Source organism: Elephas maximus, chromosome 18 (genome assembly GCF_024166365.1).
Source record: "Elephas maximus indicus isolate mEleMax1 chromosome 18, mEleMax1 primary haplotype, whole genome shotgun sequence".
In the NCBI taxonomy this organism is placed as follows: domain Eukaryota; kingdom Metazoa; phylum Chordata; class Mammalia; order Proboscidea; family Elephantidae; genus Elephas; species Elephas maximus.
Window position 1 is genome coordinate 17,680,742 of NC_064836.1, and position 17,757 is coordinate 17,698,498.

Consider the following 17,757-nt stretch of genomic DNA (forward strand, 5'->3'; position numbering starts at 1 on the left):
GCTGACCAGTCCCTTTCATGTCTGATGAGTTGTCTTCAGGGATGGTTCCTGTCCTGTGTCAACAGAAGGTCTGGAGAGCATGACCGCCGGGATTCCTCCAGTCTCAGTCAGACCATTAAGTTTGGTCTTCTTATGAGAATTTGGGGTCTGCATCCCACTGCTCTCCTGCTCCCTCAGGGGTCCTCTGCTGAGCTCCCTGTCAGGGCAGTCATCGATTGTGGCCGGGCACCAACTAGTTCTTCTGGTCTCAGGATGATGTAGGTCTCTGGTTCATGTGGCCCTTTCTGTCTCTTGGGCTCTTAGTTGTCATGTGGGCTTGGTGTTCTTCATTTTCCTTTGCTCCAGGTGGGTTGAGACCAATTGCTGCATCTTAGATGGCTGCTTGTTAGCATTTAAGACCCCAGACGCCACATTTCAAAGTGGGATGCAGAATGATTTCATAATAGAATTATTTTGCCAATTGACTTAGAAGTCCCCGCAAACCATGTTCCCCAGACCCCCGCGCTTGCTCCGCTGAGCTTTGAAGCATTCATTTTATCCCGGAAACTTCTTTGCTTTTGGTCCAGTCCAATTGAGCTGACCTTCCATGTATTGAGTGTTGTCTTTCCCTTCACCTAAAGCAGTTCTTATCTACTGATTAATCAATAAAAAAACCCTCTCCCACCCTCCCTCCCTCCCCCCCTCGTAACCACAAAAGTATGTGTTCTTCTCAGGTTTACTATTTCTCAAGATCTTATAATAGTGGTCTTATACAATATTTGTCCTTTTGCCTCTGACTCATTTCGCTCAGCATAATGCCTTCCAGGTTCCTCCATGTTATGAAATGTTTCAGAGATTCGTCACTGTTCTTTATCGATGCGTAGTATTCCATTGTGTGAATATACCACAATTTATTTACCCATTCATCCGTTGATGGACACCTTGGTTGCTTCCAACTTTTTGCTATTGTAAACAGAGCTGCAATAAACATGGGTGTGCATATATCTGTTTGTATGAAGGCTCTTGTATCTCTAGGGTATATTCCGAGGAGTGGGATTTCTGGGTTGTATGGTAGTTCTATTTCTAACTGTTTAAGAGAACGCCAGATAGATTTCCAAAGTGGTTGTACCATTTTACATTCCCACCAGCAGTGTATGAGAGTTCCAATCTCTCCGCAGCCTCTCCAACATTTATTATTTTGTGTTTTTTGGATTAATGCCAGCCTTGTTGGTGTGAGATGGAATCTCATCGTAGTTTTAATTTGCATTTCTCTAATGGCTAATGATCGAGAGCATTTTCTCATGTATCTGTTGGCTGCCTGAATATCTTCTTTAGAGAAATGTGTGTTCATATCCTTTGCCCACTTCTTGATTGGGTTGTTTGTCTTTTTGTGGTTGAGTTTTGACAGAATCATGTAGATTTTAGAGATCAGGCGCTGGTCGGAGATGTCATAGCTGAAAATTCTTTCCCAATCTGTAGGTGGTCTTTTTACTCTTTTGGTGAAGTCTTTAGATGAGCATAGGTGTTTGATTTTTAGGAGCTCCCAGTTATCGGATTTCTCTTCATCATTTTTGGTAATGTTTTGTATTCTGTTTATACCTTGTATTAGGGCTCCTAGGGTTGTCCCAATTTTTTCTTCCATGATCTTTATCGTTTTAGTCTTTATGTTTAGGTCTTTGATCCACTTGGAGTTAGTTTTTGTGCATGGTGTGAGGTATGGGTCCTGTTTCATTTTTTTGCAAATGGATATCCAGTTATGCCAGCACCATTTGTTAAAAAGGCTGTCTTTTCCCCAGTTAATTGACACTGGTCCTTTGTCAAATATCAGCTGCTCATACGTGGATGGATCTATGTCTGGGTTCTCAATTCTGTTCCATTGGTCTATGTGTCTGTTGTTGTACCAATACCAGGCTGTTTTGACTACTGTGGCTGTATAATAGGTTCTGAAGTCAGGTAAGGTGAGGCCTCCCACTTTCTTCTTCTTTTTCAGTAGTGCTTTGCTTATCCGGGGCTTCTTTCCCTTCCATATGAAATTGGTGATTTGTTTCTCTATCCCCTTAAAATATGACATTGGAATTTGGATCGGAAGTGCGTTAAATGTATAGATGGCTTTTGGTAGAATAGACATTTTTACTATGTTAAGTCTTCCTATCCATGAGCAAGGTATGTTTTTCCACTTAAGTATGTCCTTTTGAATTTCTTGTAGTAGAGCTTTGTAGTTTTCTTTGTATAGGTCTTTTACATCCTTGGTAAGATTTATTCCTAAGTATCTTATCTTCTTGGGGGCTACCGTGAATGGTATTGATTTGGTGATTTCCTCTTCGGTGTTCTTTTTGTTGATGTAGAGGAATCCAAGTGATTTTTGTATGTTTATTTTATAACCTGAGACTCTGCCAAACTCTTCTATTAGTTTCAGTAGTTTTCTGGAGGATTCCTTAGGGTTTTCTGTGTATATAATCATGTCATCTGCAAATAGTGATAACTTTACTTCTTCCTTGCCAATCCGGATACCTTTTATTTCTTTGTCTAGCCTGATTGCCCTGGCTAAGACTTCCAACACGATGTTGAATAAGAGCGGTGATAAAGGGCATCCTTGTCTGGTTCCCGTTCTCAAGGGAAATGCTTTCAGGTTCTCTCCATTTAGAGTGATATTGGCTGTTGGCTTTGCATAGATGCCCTTTATTATGTTGAGGAATTTTCCTTCAATTCCTATTTTGGTAAGAGTTTTTATCATAAATGGGTGTTGGACTTTGTCAAATGCCTTTTCTGCATCAATTGATAAGATCATGTGGTTTTTGTCTTTTGTTTTATTTATGTGATGGATTACATTAATGGTTTTTCTGATATTAAACCAGCCTTGCATACCTGGTATAAATCCCACTTGATCAGGGTGAATTATTTTTTTGATGTGTTGTTGGATTCTATTGGCTAGAATTTTGTTGAGGATTTTTGCATCAATGTTCATGAGGGATATAGGTCTATAATTTTCTTTTTTTGTAATGTCTTTACCTGGTTTTGGTATCAGGGAGATGGTGGCTTCATAGAATGAGTTGGGTAGTATTCCGTCATTTTCTATGCTTTGGAATACCTTTAGTAGTAGTGGTGTTAACTCTTCTCTGAAAATTTGGTAGAACTCTGCAGTGAAGCCGTCCGGGCCAGGACTTTTTTTTGTTGGGAGTTTTTTGATTACCGTTTCAATCTCTTTTTTTGTTATGGGTCTATTTAGTTGTTCTGCTTCTGAATGTGTTAGTTTAGGTAGGTAGTGTTTTTCAAGGAATTCATCCATTTCTTCTAGGTTTTCAAATTTGTTAGAGTACAATTTTTCATAATAATCTGAAATGATTCTTTTAATTTCATTTGGTTCTGTTGTGATGTGGTCCTTCTCATTTCTTATTCGGGTTATTTGTTTCCTTTCCTGTATTTCTTTAGTCAGTCTAGCCAATGGTTTATCAATTTTGTTAATTTTTTCAAAGAACCAGCTTTTGGCTTTGTTAATTCTTTCAATTGTTTTTCTGTTCTCTAATTCATTTAGTTCAGCTCTAATTTTTATTATTTGTTTTCTTCTGGTGCCTGATGGATTCTTTTGTTGCTCACTTTCTATTTGTTCAAGTTGTAGGGACAGTTCTCTGATTTTGGCTCTTTCTTCTTTTTGTATGTGTGCATTTATTGATATAAATTGACCTCTGAGCACTGCTTTTGCTGTGTCCCAGAGGTTTTGATAGGAAGTATTTTCATTCTCGTTGCTTTCTATGAATTTCCTTATTCCCTCCTTGATGTCTTCTATAACCCAGTCTTTTTTCAGGAGGGTATTGTTCATTTTCCAAGTATTTGATTTCTTTTCCCTCGTTCTTCTGTTATTGATCTCTAGTTTTATTGCCTTGTGGTCTGAGAAGATGCTTTGTAATATTTCGATGTTTTGGACTCTGCAAAGGTTTGTTTTATGACCTAATATGTGGTCTATTCTAGAGAATGTTCCATGTGCGCTAGAAAAAAAAGTATATTTTGCAGCAGTTGGGTGGAGAGTTCTGTATAAGTCAATGAGGTCAAGTTGGTTGATTGTTGTAATTAGATCTTCCGTGTCTCTGTTGAGCTTCTTACTGGATGTCCTGTCCTTCTCCGAAAGGGGTGTGTTGAAGTCTCCTACTATAATTGTGGAGGTATCTATCTCGCTTTTCAGTTCTGTTAAAATTTGATTTATATATCTTGCAGCCCTGTCATTGGGTGCGTAAATATTTAATATGGTTATGTCTTCCTGATCAATTGTCCCTTTTATCATTATATAGTGTCCTTCTTTATCCTTTGTGGTGGATTTAAGTCTAAAGTCTATTTTGTCAGAAATTAATATTGCTACTCCTCTTCTTTTTTGCTTATTGTTTGCTTGGTATACTTTTTTCCATCCTTTGAGTTTTAGTTTGTTTGTGTCTCTAAGTCTAAGGTGTGTCTCTTGTAGGCAGCATATAGATGGATCGTGTTTCTTTATCCAGTCTGTGACTCTCTGTCTCTTTATTGGTGCATTTAGTCCATTTACATTCAGGGTAATTATAGATAAATAAGTTTTTAGTGCTGTCATTTTGATGCCTTTTTATGTGTGTTGTTGACAATTTCATTTTTCCACATACTTTTTTGTGCTGAGGTGTTTTTCTTAGTAAATTGTGAGATCCTCACTTTCATAGTGTTTGACTTTATGTTAGTTGAGTCGTTACGTTTTTCTTGGTTTTTGTCTTGAGTTATAGAGTTGTTATACCTTTTTGTGGTTACCTCATTATATACCCCTGTTTTTCTAAGTAAAAACCTAACTTGTATTGTTCTATATCGCCTTGTATCACTCTCCATATGGCAGTTCAATGCCTCCTGTATTTAGTCCCTCTTTTTGATTATTGTGATCTTTTACCTATTGACTTCCATGATTCCCTGTTATGTGTATTTTTTTTTTAATTAATCTTAATTTGTTTGTTTTTGTGATTTCCCTATTTGAGTTGATATCAGGACGTTCTGTTTTGTGACCTTGTGTTGTGCTGATATCTGATATTATTGGTTCTCTGACCAAACAATATCCTTTAGTATTTCTTGTAGCTTTGGTTTGGTTTTTGCAAATTCTCTAAACTTGTGTTTGTCTGTAAATATCTTAATTTCGCCTTCATATTTCAGAGAGAGTTTTGCTGGATATATGATCCTTGGTTGGCAGTTTTTCTCCTTCAGTGTTCTGTATATGTCATCCCATTCCCTTCTTGCCTGCATGGTTTCTGCTGAGTAGTCAGAACATATTCTTATTGATTCTCCCTTGAAGGAAACCTTTCTTTTCTCCCTGGCTGCTTTTAAAATTTTCTGTTTATCTTTGGTTTTGGTGAGTTTGATGATAATATGTCTTGGTGTTTTTCTTTTTGGATCAATCTTAAATGGGGTTCGATGAGCATCTTGGATAGATATTCTTTCGTCTTTCATGATGTCAGGGAAGTTTTCTGTCAGAAGTTCTTCAACTATTTTCTCTGTGTTTTCTGTCCCCCCTCCCTGTTCTGGGACTCCAATCACCCGCAGGTTATCCTTCTTGATAGAGTCCCACATAATTCTTAGGGTTTCTTCATTTTTTTTAATTCTTTTATCTGATTTTTTTCCAGCTATGTTGGTGTTGATTCCCTGGTCCTCCAGATGTCCCAGTCTGCATTCTAATTGCTCGAGTCTGCTCCTCTGACTTCCTAGTGTGTTGTCTAACTCTGTTATTTTATTGTTAATCTTTTGGATTTCTACATGTTGTCTCTCTATGGATTCTTGCAACTTATTAATTTTTCCAGTATGTTCTTGAATAATCTTTTTGAGTTCTTCAACAGTTTTATCAGTGTGTTCCTTGGCTTTTTCTGCAGTTATCCTAATTTCATTTGTGATATCATTAAGCATTCTGTAAATTAGTTTTTTATATTCTGTATCTGATAATTCCAAAATTGTATCTTCATTTGGGAAAGATTTTGATTCTTTTGTTTGGGGAGTTGGAGAAGCTGTCACGGTCTGCTTCTTTAAGTGGTTTGATATGGATTGTTGTCTCCGAGCCATCACTGGGAAACTAGTTTTTCCAGAAAATCCGCTAAAAAAAAACTGCAGTCAGATCCCTATCAGAGTTCTCCCTCTGGCTCAGGCTATTCAGATGTTAATGAAGCCGCCTGGGGAGGGTGGGGGAGGGAACAGAGAGATAGGAGAGTAGCACCTCAGAATATAGCCAGCGTTGCTTGTCTTGTTTGGAATGACTATTATATCTGAGATTCCCGCGGGCGCGTCGCCTATGTGTGCTGTCTGTGTGGAGATTGCCCCCGGGGGGTCTGGCCCGCTGGAGTCACGGTCAGATCCTCCGCTTCCAGCCCCACGCCCAGCGTCAAGGCTCCCCTACTGGGACGGTGCACTCTCGACTCCAAAATCAGTCGCTGCCTCCCGGGGACTTCTCGTCCCTCCAGCCGCGTGGCCGTGCCGCCCCCGTGAACCAGGTGGGCCCCCTCCCGGGGTTAGTTCAGATGGGTGGAGTAGCTCCCCGTGCTTGTGCCGCGACCGAGTGTCCCGGCTGGAACGCTGTTCTCCCCGCTCCAATACCAGTCGCTGCCTCCCGGGGACTTCTCCTACTGGCTGCGTCCCACGCCGCCCGCGCGACCCGGATGGTCACCTTCCCGGGGTTAGTTCAGGGGGTGGAGCAACTCTCCGTGTTTATGGCGTACCTGCGTGCAGTCCAAATCCCTGTGGGACGGTTCCCCGGCTCGGATGCTGCTCTTTCTGCTCCAAGATCAGTCACTGCCTCCCGGGGACTTCTCCTAACGGCTGCGTCCCACGCCGCCTGTGGAACCGGCTAGTCCCCCTCCCGGGGTTAGTTCAGGGGGGTGGAGCAGGTCTCTGTGCTTGTGCCGTACCTGACTGGTATGCTGGCTCCAGGCTCTGGAAACAATCGCTGCTTCCCCGTATTAGTTCGTTCTCCGTCTCTAAATCTGTGTTTGTTGTTCAGGGTTCGTAGATTGTTATGTATGTGATCGATTCACTTGTTTTTCCGTGTCTTTGTTGTAAGAGGGATCCGAGGTAGCATCTGCCTAGTCCGCCATCTTGGCTCCGCCTCCTTTTTCTAAGTTTTTAAATACCTTCTTCTACCATATACCAAGGCAGGTCTGGTACTTCAGCTTGATTTCGTATAGACCATCATGTAATGTGTGCTTCAATGACCTAACCAAATAAGCTATTAGATCCTTTCCTAACCTGTTGAGCTGAAGCATTGAATGAAGAACCAGTTCTTAGTGGGCCCACATCAATAAACTCAGATTGATCCAACTTTGTATCCTTGCACCATTATTCCACACCCTTAATAGTCATTTCCATACATATTCCCCAGGTTTTTGTCTATACATATTAGAAAAGTCAAGCAGTTCTTTTGGAGTATAGCATACATCCTCCTGGGTCACACTTTGCACTTTACCTTTTGGCGCTGGCTGGGACTTGAGTCTAGTTATAGGCCTAGAAGCCAAAATCAGTGGTGGGCATGTGTTTTGAGAATATTCAGCATTGTCTTATAAGGCATCTGCCTCAGGCGATTCCCCAGGCCACGACTTATAAAGGCCTTTTAGACACAGCTGGGTTAATCTCATTAGATGGGGGTGGAGGAGCTAATGATTTCACTGGGGAAGGCGGCTTAGCAAACAACATGGAGTAATCTCTTCAGTAGGGAGTGAGAGGGCAGGAGTGATTCAGTGGAATTTAGGGCCTCAGTGTCTCCAGCTTCCTGATTATCTACCCATATGCCCCCATCCCAAGTTTCAGAATCCCATTTCTTGCCCATCAATGCCCTCACTTTAATTTCAGGCACCACTTAAGGTTGGTAATTCAGTTGGCGTTGTAATTCAGCCACTCTTATGAGATGCTGGGTTTTGTTTTCAACAGTATCAGCTCTATGACTGCAAGAAATAAGGCATTCTTTCAAGGCACAAATGGAAAACTTTGAGGTTATTTATGTGGCACTTGAGCTTTGACTCTGAAGCCCTGAGCTCATCTCTTTCTTTTATCACTTTGTTTACCAAAAGTAGGACCAACCAACCATCTTCCTTATACTTCTCATTATAACAAATTGTAGAAAGGCATCAAACATACAATCACCCAGAGCCTCCCCTTTTACCAGTACCTGATCTATTGGTGGTGATATTTTGCACTTTCTATTGCCAACTCATGCCATGGATTAGCAGTGCCTTCTTTACTACTGGAATTAGAGTCATCAACACCTTTAAAACTAAACAGACATGAGAATCAAATTAGAAAACTCAGTCCTTACAGTTTTGTTTCTGTAGAGCCACTCCTGGTTCCAGATGTCTTAGGCTGAGCTCTCTAGAGAAGCAAAACCAAAAAAACCAAACCCATTGCCATCGAGTTGATTCCACCTCATAGCACCGCTATAGGACAGAGTAGAGCTGCCCCGTAGAGCGCCTGGTGGATTGAAGCTGCTGCCTTTTGGTTAGCAGCTGTAGCTCTTGACCACTGTGCCACCAGGGTTTCCAAAAAGCAGTATGTAAATATCTGTAGTGAGATTTATATTAAGGAAGTGTCCCATGCAGTTGTAGAGGATGTTTCAAGTGCATGGGTCAGGATAGAGGCCTCTCCTGATTCCCGTTGCTGCAGATCAGGCCGCAGGGCTCTTGCTCACAGGCTGGGAAGACCGACAGATCCCAGGATCAGCAGACAAAACTGCAGGTAAGCAGCTAGCTCAAGTCCCGAGAACTGGAGGTCCGATGAACAGGAGGCAGCTGCAGGATCCAGAACAAGCAGAAGCCCATGAGCCTTGCCAAAGATTCCACTTATATTTGATGCAGGAAACTCCCTTTCAGCTGATTGGATACTCACAGCAGATCCCATCTTGGAGGTGATCACAATTATATCAGATCTCATTGCAAAAGTGATCCCATCATCACACAACTGCCAAACTACATCATAACTGCCAAGCTAGTGAGAATCATGGCCAAGCCAAGTTGACATGCAACCTTAACGATCACAGAAACCTAAATGCAGGGGGGGTGATTGGATCCCAAGGTGACAGTGGCCAAGTACAGCACTTAATCACCAAAGACAAGGTGGGCATGGTTACCATAAAGGACAGCAGAGTCAAAGCAGTACTGTAGTTTTTATGTAAAAATAACTCACACCTTCTATGTGTGTTTGCCATCTGTGCCCCCCACCACCGTGAGATATTTTCATAAGCGCCATATGGCAATTTTTAGTGATGCTTAATAAATACCTTACTGGGGGAGGGTGCAGTTGGCAAACACGTAGAAGACGTGAGCTCTTTGCATAGAAATATGGTAATCAGAATGGTATGACTCAGAGAGACCTATTAAGTTGATCACGGTGTTCCTAGAAGTGAAATAAATGGGAAGTCTGCCAAATTCTTACTTGACCTATTTAACTGGAAGTATTCTGGAGCAAGTGAACGTAAATCTAACTTGGATCACCAAAATTGAGAGTTATGGCCCTTCAGTTCTCAGACTTCAGCCTGTTTACAGACCCACAAATGCTTGACTGAAGGGGAGGCTGCGCCCCCTTGAGGAAAGACCTCACTACATTGCTAAAAATTTATACTATTAATCTTTCTCCCAGCCTTCACCAAAGGAACCTGTAGCCTTTTTACCAGAGTGACTGTGCACTGGGGAAAAGGAAATAATTAGACTTTTCAGGGATTCCTGGACACTGGTTCTGAACTGACAATAATTCCTGGAGAACTAAAAGGTCACCTTGGTCTACCAGTCAGAATAGCAGCTTATGAAGGTGAGGTGATCAATGGAATTTTAGCTCAAGTTCATCTCACAGCGGGCCCCCAAACCCATCCTGTGGTTATTTCCCTAGGTCTGGAATGCGTAATTGGAATAGACATACTTAGCAACTGGCAGAATACCCACATTGGTTCCCTAACCTGTGGAGCACAGGCTATTATTGTAGGAGAGGCCGTGTGGGAGCCAGTGAAACTACCTCTGCCTAGTAAAATAGTAAACTAGAAGCAATACCACATTCCTGGAGGGATTGCAAAGATTAGTGCCACCATCAAAGACTTGAAGGATGCAGAGTTAATAATTTCTCCCATATCCCCATTCAACTCGCCTGTTTGGCCTGTGCAGAAAGTACGTGGTTCTTGGAGAATGACAGTGGATTATCATAAACTTAACCAGGTGGGGACTCCAGTTGCAGCTTCTGTTCCAGATACGATTTCATGGTACACAGCTATTGATCTGGTAAATGCTTTTTTCTCAATACTTGTAGTAAAGACCATCAGAAGCAGTTTACTTTCATCTGGCAAGGCCAGCAACACACCTTCACTGAACTCCCTCAGTGGTATATCACCTTTCCCCCCCGTATCATAATTTAGTCTACAGGGACCTTGATTACCTTTCCCTTCCATAAGATATCACACTGGTGGTCCACTTAGTGATGACTTCATGCTGATTGGACCTAATGCATTTGGAAGGACAAATGGCCAGATGTGTGATTGTATACCAGATTCACGGGATGTGGCCAGTGGTATGGTTGAATGGTCAGGGACTTAGAAGGAACATGATTGGAAAATTGGTGACAAGGAGGTTAGGGGAGGAGGTGTGTGGATAGACCTCTCTGAATGGGCTAAAAACCTGATGATATTTGTGTCTCATGTGAATGCTTGCCAAAGTGTGACCTCAGCAGAGGAGGGTTTTGTTATCAAGTGGATAGGATGACCCATTCTGTGAATACCATTCATTCTCTTTCCCCAGCCACTCGTTATTGCTGAATAGGCTCATGGGCAAAGTGGCCATGGTGGCAGGGATGGAGGTTATTTATGGGCTCAGCAACATGGATTTCTGCTTACCAATTCCAGCTTGTTAGAGACCAACATTAAGTCCCTGATATGGCCGTTACTCAAGGTGATATGCTAACCACCTGGTGACAGGTTGGTCACATTGGATTACTTCCATTATGGAAGGGGCAGCCTTTTGTTCTTTTAAGAATACTTACTCTGGGTATGGATTTCTCTTCATTGCATGCAATGCTTCTGTCAAAAATAGCATCTGTGGACTTTTAGAATGCCTTATCCACTGTCATGCGTTATATGTAGCATTGCTTCTGATCAAGGAACTCATTCACAGCAAGTAAAGTGCAACAGTGGGCACATGCTCATGGAATTCTCTTACCATGTTCCTTTTCATCCTGAAGCAGCTGATTCAATAGAACAGTAGAAAGGCCCTTTGAAGACTTTGTTATGGCACCAGCTTTCAGGGCTGGGACACTGTTCTCCAGGAAACTGTATATGTTCTAAACCAGTGTCTCATGTATGGTGCTGTTTCTCCCATAGCCAGGATTCACGAATCCAGGAATCAAGGGGAGAAATGGGAGTGGCAACACTCACTATTACCCCTAGTAATCTTGCAGAACTTTCGCCATCTGCCCTTAGAACTGTGTTTAAAGGTTTTTAAAGGTCCTAGTTCCAAAGGGAGGAATGCTTCCACTAGAAAACACGACCATAATGCCATTGAATTGGAAGTTAAGAATGGTACCCAGCCGTTTTGGCCTCCTCATGCCTCTGAATCAACAGGCAAAGAAGGGAATTACTGTACTGACTGATGTGATTTCTCCTGATTGCAAGTAGAGATTCGATTGTTATTACACAATGAAGGTAAGAAAGAATATAGATGGAATACAGGAGATCCCTTAGGGCATCTTTTAGTACTACCATGTGCTATGATTAAACCAATGGAAAGCTGCAACAGCCCAATTCAGGCAGTACTGCTAATGTCCCAGACCCTTCAGGAGTGAAGGTTTGGGTTACCCCACCAAGCAGAGAACCACAACCAACTGAGGTGTTTGCTGAGGACAAAGGGAATATGGACGGGTAGTAGGAGCCCTGGTGGTGCAATGGTTAAGTGCTTGGCTGCTAATCGAAAGGTAGGAGGTTCAAATCCACCAGCCTATTCGAGGGAGAGGAGACCTGGTGATCTGCTCCCTTAAAGATTTTAGCCTAGGAAACCCTGTAGGGTCACTATGAGTTGGTATTGACTAGATGGCACACAACAACAGGACCCCAGGAGCAATTGCAGAAATGAGAACTGAAAGTATTATGAGCATTTCTTTAAAAAAAAAAAAAAAATGTATGTGTGTGCACATCCTCTTTGGGGGAAAGGGTTAGTGTGTTTTGGGTTGTATGCAGTATAGTTATATGAGGCAGAAGCATGCCTTTGTTATTGTCTTTTTTTGGAGATGGCATATAGTTCAAGGAGATATGTATGGGTGCCAAGTTTACAAGGGATGGACTCTTAGAATTAATTTTACCTGTGAACTTGTCTAGGCTATCGTGCCCAGTTGTTTAGTTGAATACTAGTGTAGATATTTCCATGAAGGGGTTTACAGTTGGCCTTAAGGAAAGCAGATTACCCCCTACAATGTGGACGGGCCTCATCCAATCAGTTGAAGGCCATAGGAAAAAAAACTGAGGTTTCCCAAGGAAGAGGGATTCTGCCTCAAAACTGTAAGTAGACATCCTGCCAGAATTTCCAACCTGACGTCTGACCAGTAGATTTCCAACAGACTGTCAGAGTTTCCAGCCTGTCATCTGACTCATGGATTTTGGACTTGCCAACCCCCAATCTCATGAGCCAACTCCTTAAAGTAAATCTCTTTTCTCTCATTGATTCTATCTCTAGGGAGAACCCGAAGACAAAGGTGGAAAAGAATGCATACCTTTGTATATTTTTAAGACCAAAAACAATGATGCAGTCTCTCAAATTTATTATCAAATGAAAATTCACTTTATCAAAAAGCTAATAGGATGTTATTTAAAGCAAGCAAGGCACTTGCTGCCACCACTACCAGCACTTGGGTAAAAGCACTGAACAGTCTTTACAATCTTGCCAAGGACCTTTCCATTTATTCTGTACTGCTTGCTATCAAACCACAGCCCCTGGCTGGTGTCATTCATGTCAGTGCTTCATTTTTGTGTTCTCACTTCCTTTTCCCTAGATGCCTGTGGTGCTCCAACAAGATATGAAACTATGAAGCTCAGGGATCCCCCTAAAGACCATTATACTCCTGGGGAGTCAGTAGTGTATCAGTGTCGCTTAGGATATAGAATAAAGCCTTCCTTTGCCATGACTGCTGTTTGTAATGATAGTAACTCATGGACACCACTCCAAGAAGCTTGTGCAAGTAAGTAAACAAAACTTTTTTTGTTTCCTTCCTTGTTTGTTTCACTCACTCTAGAGCTTTTGTCAGGTTTTAGGGTGCACGTTCCACTATTGCAATGATGATTTTCTCGTGAAACTAGGTTTTAGAAAGCAATGCATTTTTTCAGGCTTTGAGAAATCTCCAGGGAATCTTTTTCTTGGCAACAGTTTGCCTGGGCAAATGTGAGTCTTAAGTTTGCCATTGTGATAGTTAAATTGAGACGATAACACTCCCATTAATTCACAAGAACAATGTAGAATTTTGATTTTTTATTCAAATATGTTTTGAAACTGGTTTAAAAAACAAATTTTAAAATTATTTTCTTTTAGAAAAACTGTGTAGCAATCCAGGAGATCCTGTAAATGGCCGTGTAATCCAGACAAATGGTACCTTGGAGTTTGGCTCACAGGTTGACTATGTTTGTGACGAGGGGTAAGTAAGCTCCTCTTTAGATGAAACAAGGCAAATGTTACTAATTCCATTTTTGTTTTGTTTCTCTTCTTAGGCATTCATTGTAAACTTGATTCATTTTGCTGTCTGTGTGAAAAACTGTACTAATACCCAAACAACTCTTGGAGTTTTCATGGAGACTGGGAAGATGTGTAATAAATAGAAAGAAATTTGAATGGAAGGAAGCAAAATTATATAATACTGTTTTATCAAATAATAAGCCTATTGTAAGCATTCAAGGTGTAGTCATCATTGGTTACTTGATGCTTGACAGCCAACTGTACCCAATTTAAAGATGCCAACTCTCAGTGTTGAAGTAGGGCTTATAGAAGTAGGAAGTGGGATTGCCAACCAAAGATATTCCTATATGCAGAATATAAAAAAACCCAAACCCAGTGCCATTGAGTCGATTCCGACTCAGTAATTCTCTATATTATTCTGTACTCAGTGTTACTAGACCAAAATTGACCTGGTTATCCTTGACCATCAAGTTGATCAAGATCTGTCAGTTGGAAAGCCTTACCTTTGAGATTGCTGTAAAGGAATGAAGCTTCTCAAAGAGAGGTACTGAGAGCTCAGTAATAGACTTTGTTCTAATACTCTTTTAATAGTGTACATTGGGGATATTGGGCATTTATGAAAAATGTGCACCGAGAAAGTAAATGTACTCTACCATAATATAGGAAAAAAATGAGTGAGCCTTGGATGAAAGTCAGCTGTGTCTATGTGCTATTTTTTAACTTGATGAAGTAAAAATATGGAGCATCCAGTCTACAGTTACAGAGAGCGAGCCCCACTAGACACTTTGAGCAATAGTAAAAGTTTAAGACATAGAACCTTCTCAAGGAAGTTGTAACCTTATTGAGAGAGACAATGTATACTGAGAGTCATCAAAGCAAAATAGTAAATGAGAAAAAAAAATTTTTTTTTTAAATAAGAAGTGCCCAATAAATAGAATTATTTATGATAATTAGACTGAGAGCCCAGAAGGAGGAGAGATTACCATGAATTTAAGTCATCAGGGAAGACTTCATAGAGTAGAGGTATTCCTGAGCTATGCCTAGAAAGATACCGTGATCTGAAGAACATCAGTGGGAGCTAATACCTACATGGCACTTAAATGCCTGATGCTAACTCATTTAATCCTCAGAGCAGCCCTGTGAGGCATGTATTATTAGTCTCTTTTTATAGATGAGGAAACTGAGGAAGAGAAATACTAAGTGACTTGCCCAAGCTCAAATAACTGGTAAACTGTGGAAGTGGGACTCAAATCTAGGCAGTCCAGCTCTAGAGCCTGATCTTATTGAGATCAACGTTCTTATTGAGTAGAATGGCATGAGCAAAGGCGCAGAAATGAATGCATAATGTTATTGCACGAGGCAGCAAATAGGCCAGATTACCAGGCATGACAGATTTATGGAGACGCCTTTGCTGTTAGCTAGTACGTGTTCAGATGAAGACACTGGTTATTAGATTAAATTGTAGCTTCTTTAGCACTTTTACTGTATGTCATTTATGAAACCTCTCCCTAAAACTACTGCATATAGAAAAACAACCATATAAAAATTCCCTGTATTATTATGTGCATCTCGTTAACTGCTAAAGGAAACAGTAACCTTTTCTTTTCTCATTTAGTTATCGCCTGATTGGTGAGAAAACTTCATATTGTTACATTTATGAAGATTCAGTTGCTTGGAGCAGTGAACGCCCAGAATGTGACAGTAAGTAAATTCTGTTTTTGCAGTTTAGATTAGCTGTTCTCAAGCTTTTTGACCTCAGGACCCCTTTAAACTTTGATATTGAGGAGGATCCCATAGAGATTTTCTGTGTATCTATTGATCTTTATCATGCTGGAATTAAAACTGAGAGGTTTTAAAAATATTAATTGATTTATTCATTTTTTAGGAATAGTAAACTCAATACATGTCACCATATATATTTTTACGAAAAATGAAAATTTTCCAGAGCAAAAATAATAGAATAGTGGCATTATTTTACAGTTTTGCAAATCTCTTCAATATTTGGCTTAAAGGAAGACATCTGGATTCTCATATTTACTTCTGCATTCAGTCTGTTGCAATATTCACACAGTAGCCTCTGGAAAAATTCACTGTATACTCACAAGAATGAGAGTGAAAAAAGACAGTAATTTCTTAGTATTACTGTGAACCACTGGTTTAGAGAATGGATATATTTATAAACTGTAAATCATATCTCAGCTGGGATTCGGTTTTATTTTTACTCACAAGCTCAAGTTTTCCTTAAATTGTCAGAAGCTCTTAAGATTATTAGAACAAAACTTAGCATGGCCTTGTAGGTAAATACAGGTATCTCATACCTTAAGAAAATGTTTTACTCTGAAAGCTCGTTTCTAAGGTAAGTCTTTGAATTTGGGATAATGCATTTTTACATAGAAACCCTCTTCCAAATGGTTTTTGGATTCACAACTAGCTTGTAGAAATCATGATGCATTTATTGAAGGCAGTTCATAAAACTTAACTAACGAAGTCTTAATCTTGTGCCTTTCATTTCCTATTTCATATGTATGTGTATAGATATGTATATATGTATATGAATAATTTCCTCTTTTTTCCTTTTTTAAGGGATTATGTGTGCACCACCTCCGAACATAGAAAATGGACAATACAGAAATAGTGAAAAGGAAGTCTATGAATATAATGAGGTAGTACATTATAGTTGTAGATCAGCTGATTATTCACTTATTGGAAATGAACGTCTCATTTGTTCTACCAATGGAGAGTGGAGTACTGAGCCTCCTAAGTGTAAAGGTAACAATCTTTGAATGTATATCCTTCTTCATTTGTAAATACTGTGGAAACATTTTGTAAATAATTTTACTTATGTAAGAAAAAAGTCAAATTATGTGCCTTTTCCTCCTATAAAATTGGTCCCTAATTTGATTTAATATAGGTCAAGCAGAGTTGATAATAGTTCTAGCTGAAGGAAACCCCTGCCCCCAATATTCTTGGCATTTGAGTTTATACACCGTGAACTACTGTGTATATGCATGTGTTAGGACTTTTTTTGCTTGAAAGAAACAAAAAATGCAACACGTACTGGCTTAAAAATAAGAAAGTTTTATCTTGTATTACAATACGTCTGTGAGTTCTGGCAACAAGTAGTGGTTGTAGTACTTTGTAAAACAGACTAACCCTCTCACTGATAACAGTGATAAACTCTGGACAAGATACATAAAAAAAAAATCAAATGTTTAAGGCACTGGAGAGTGATCAAAAGCACGGAGACACTGGAGGACATTTGACCCTTGAAAGAAGGGAACCACTGAACAACAGCAAAATATATACTTTCTGAGTACACGTGGAATATTCTCCAAGATAGGCCATAGTACAATTTTCAGCAAATTTCAAAAAGCTACAGTCGTTCAAAGTATATACTCTCAGCTACTGGCCAAGTGGTGGACTAGTCAGATGCAACACACCGTCCTTCTGCAGCAAAGACCTGAAAAACCAAGTAAAACAGATAACAGATGTCAGTCCTGGAACCCTGAGCATCAAATGACAGGATAAAGAACTAGATTGAATACCTACTAGAAGAAGACACTGACTGAAAACAGTGAGCAAGAAAAGACTGGCCCAGCCCGATGGGGCCATCTAGAGACAAAGACAGCAGCGATCCCAGGTGAGGAGCACAGGAGGCTACTTACTCCATGCAGTTCCCATCAGGACACAGAGAAACTGAGAAGACACACCCAAATTGAAACAAGGTGAAAAACAGCACAAGCCCCCCATCCTGCAGCCCAGTCTGCTGGTGACCACAATACAAGCCTCCGCCTTTTTTCTGTCCCCACCCCGACTCAGCCACCTGCTCACCTCATCCACCTGCCTGAGGACCCAAGTGCTGGCAGGCAGCTCCGGCTCCTTTGGCCCCATGCCACCCCCCGCCTTAGAGACCTGAGCACTGGCAAATAGCTCCAGCTCAACTTTGGCGCAGCTTCAGCCCCACGCCATCTTTCCCATCCTCCTGACTGTGCCGAGTGCCGTCAGGCCTCCCAGGTGTGGACCTGACTATCCGATCCACCCTTCTTGCCTGCTGACCTCGCTGGCTCAGAAAGGACAAACCAGCTTACCTTGGCCACCCGTCCTACTTTTCCCATTGCCCAAC

At 40.8% G+C, this 17,757-nt stretch overlaps 1 protein-coding gene across 9 annotated transcripts in view; it reads left to right on the forward strand.

Moving 5' to 3' along the window:
* CD46 (CD46 molecule) overlaps nucleotides 1–17,757 on the forward strand; it is a 79,114-nt gene that overhangs the window by 13,826 nt on the left and 47,531 nt on the right. For all 9 annotated transcript variants that reach the window (XR_007513747.1, XM_049857751.1, XM_049857752.1 and 6 more), the window contains exons 2-5: nucleotides 12,961–13,146; nucleotides 13,494–13,596; nucleotides 15,250–15,335; nucleotides 16,218–16,403. Coding sequence is in view for 8 of the 9 variants with exons in the window: in XM_049857751.1 (XP_049713708.1) it covers nucleotides 12,961–13,146; nucleotides 13,494–13,596; nucleotides 15,250–15,335; nucleotides 16,218–16,403 (561 nt within the window). In the remaining variant the exon portion in view is untranslated. The remainder of the gene's footprint in view (nucleotides 1–12,960; nucleotides 13,147–13,493; nucleotides 13,597–15,249; nucleotides 15,336–16,217; nucleotides 16,404–17,757) is intronic.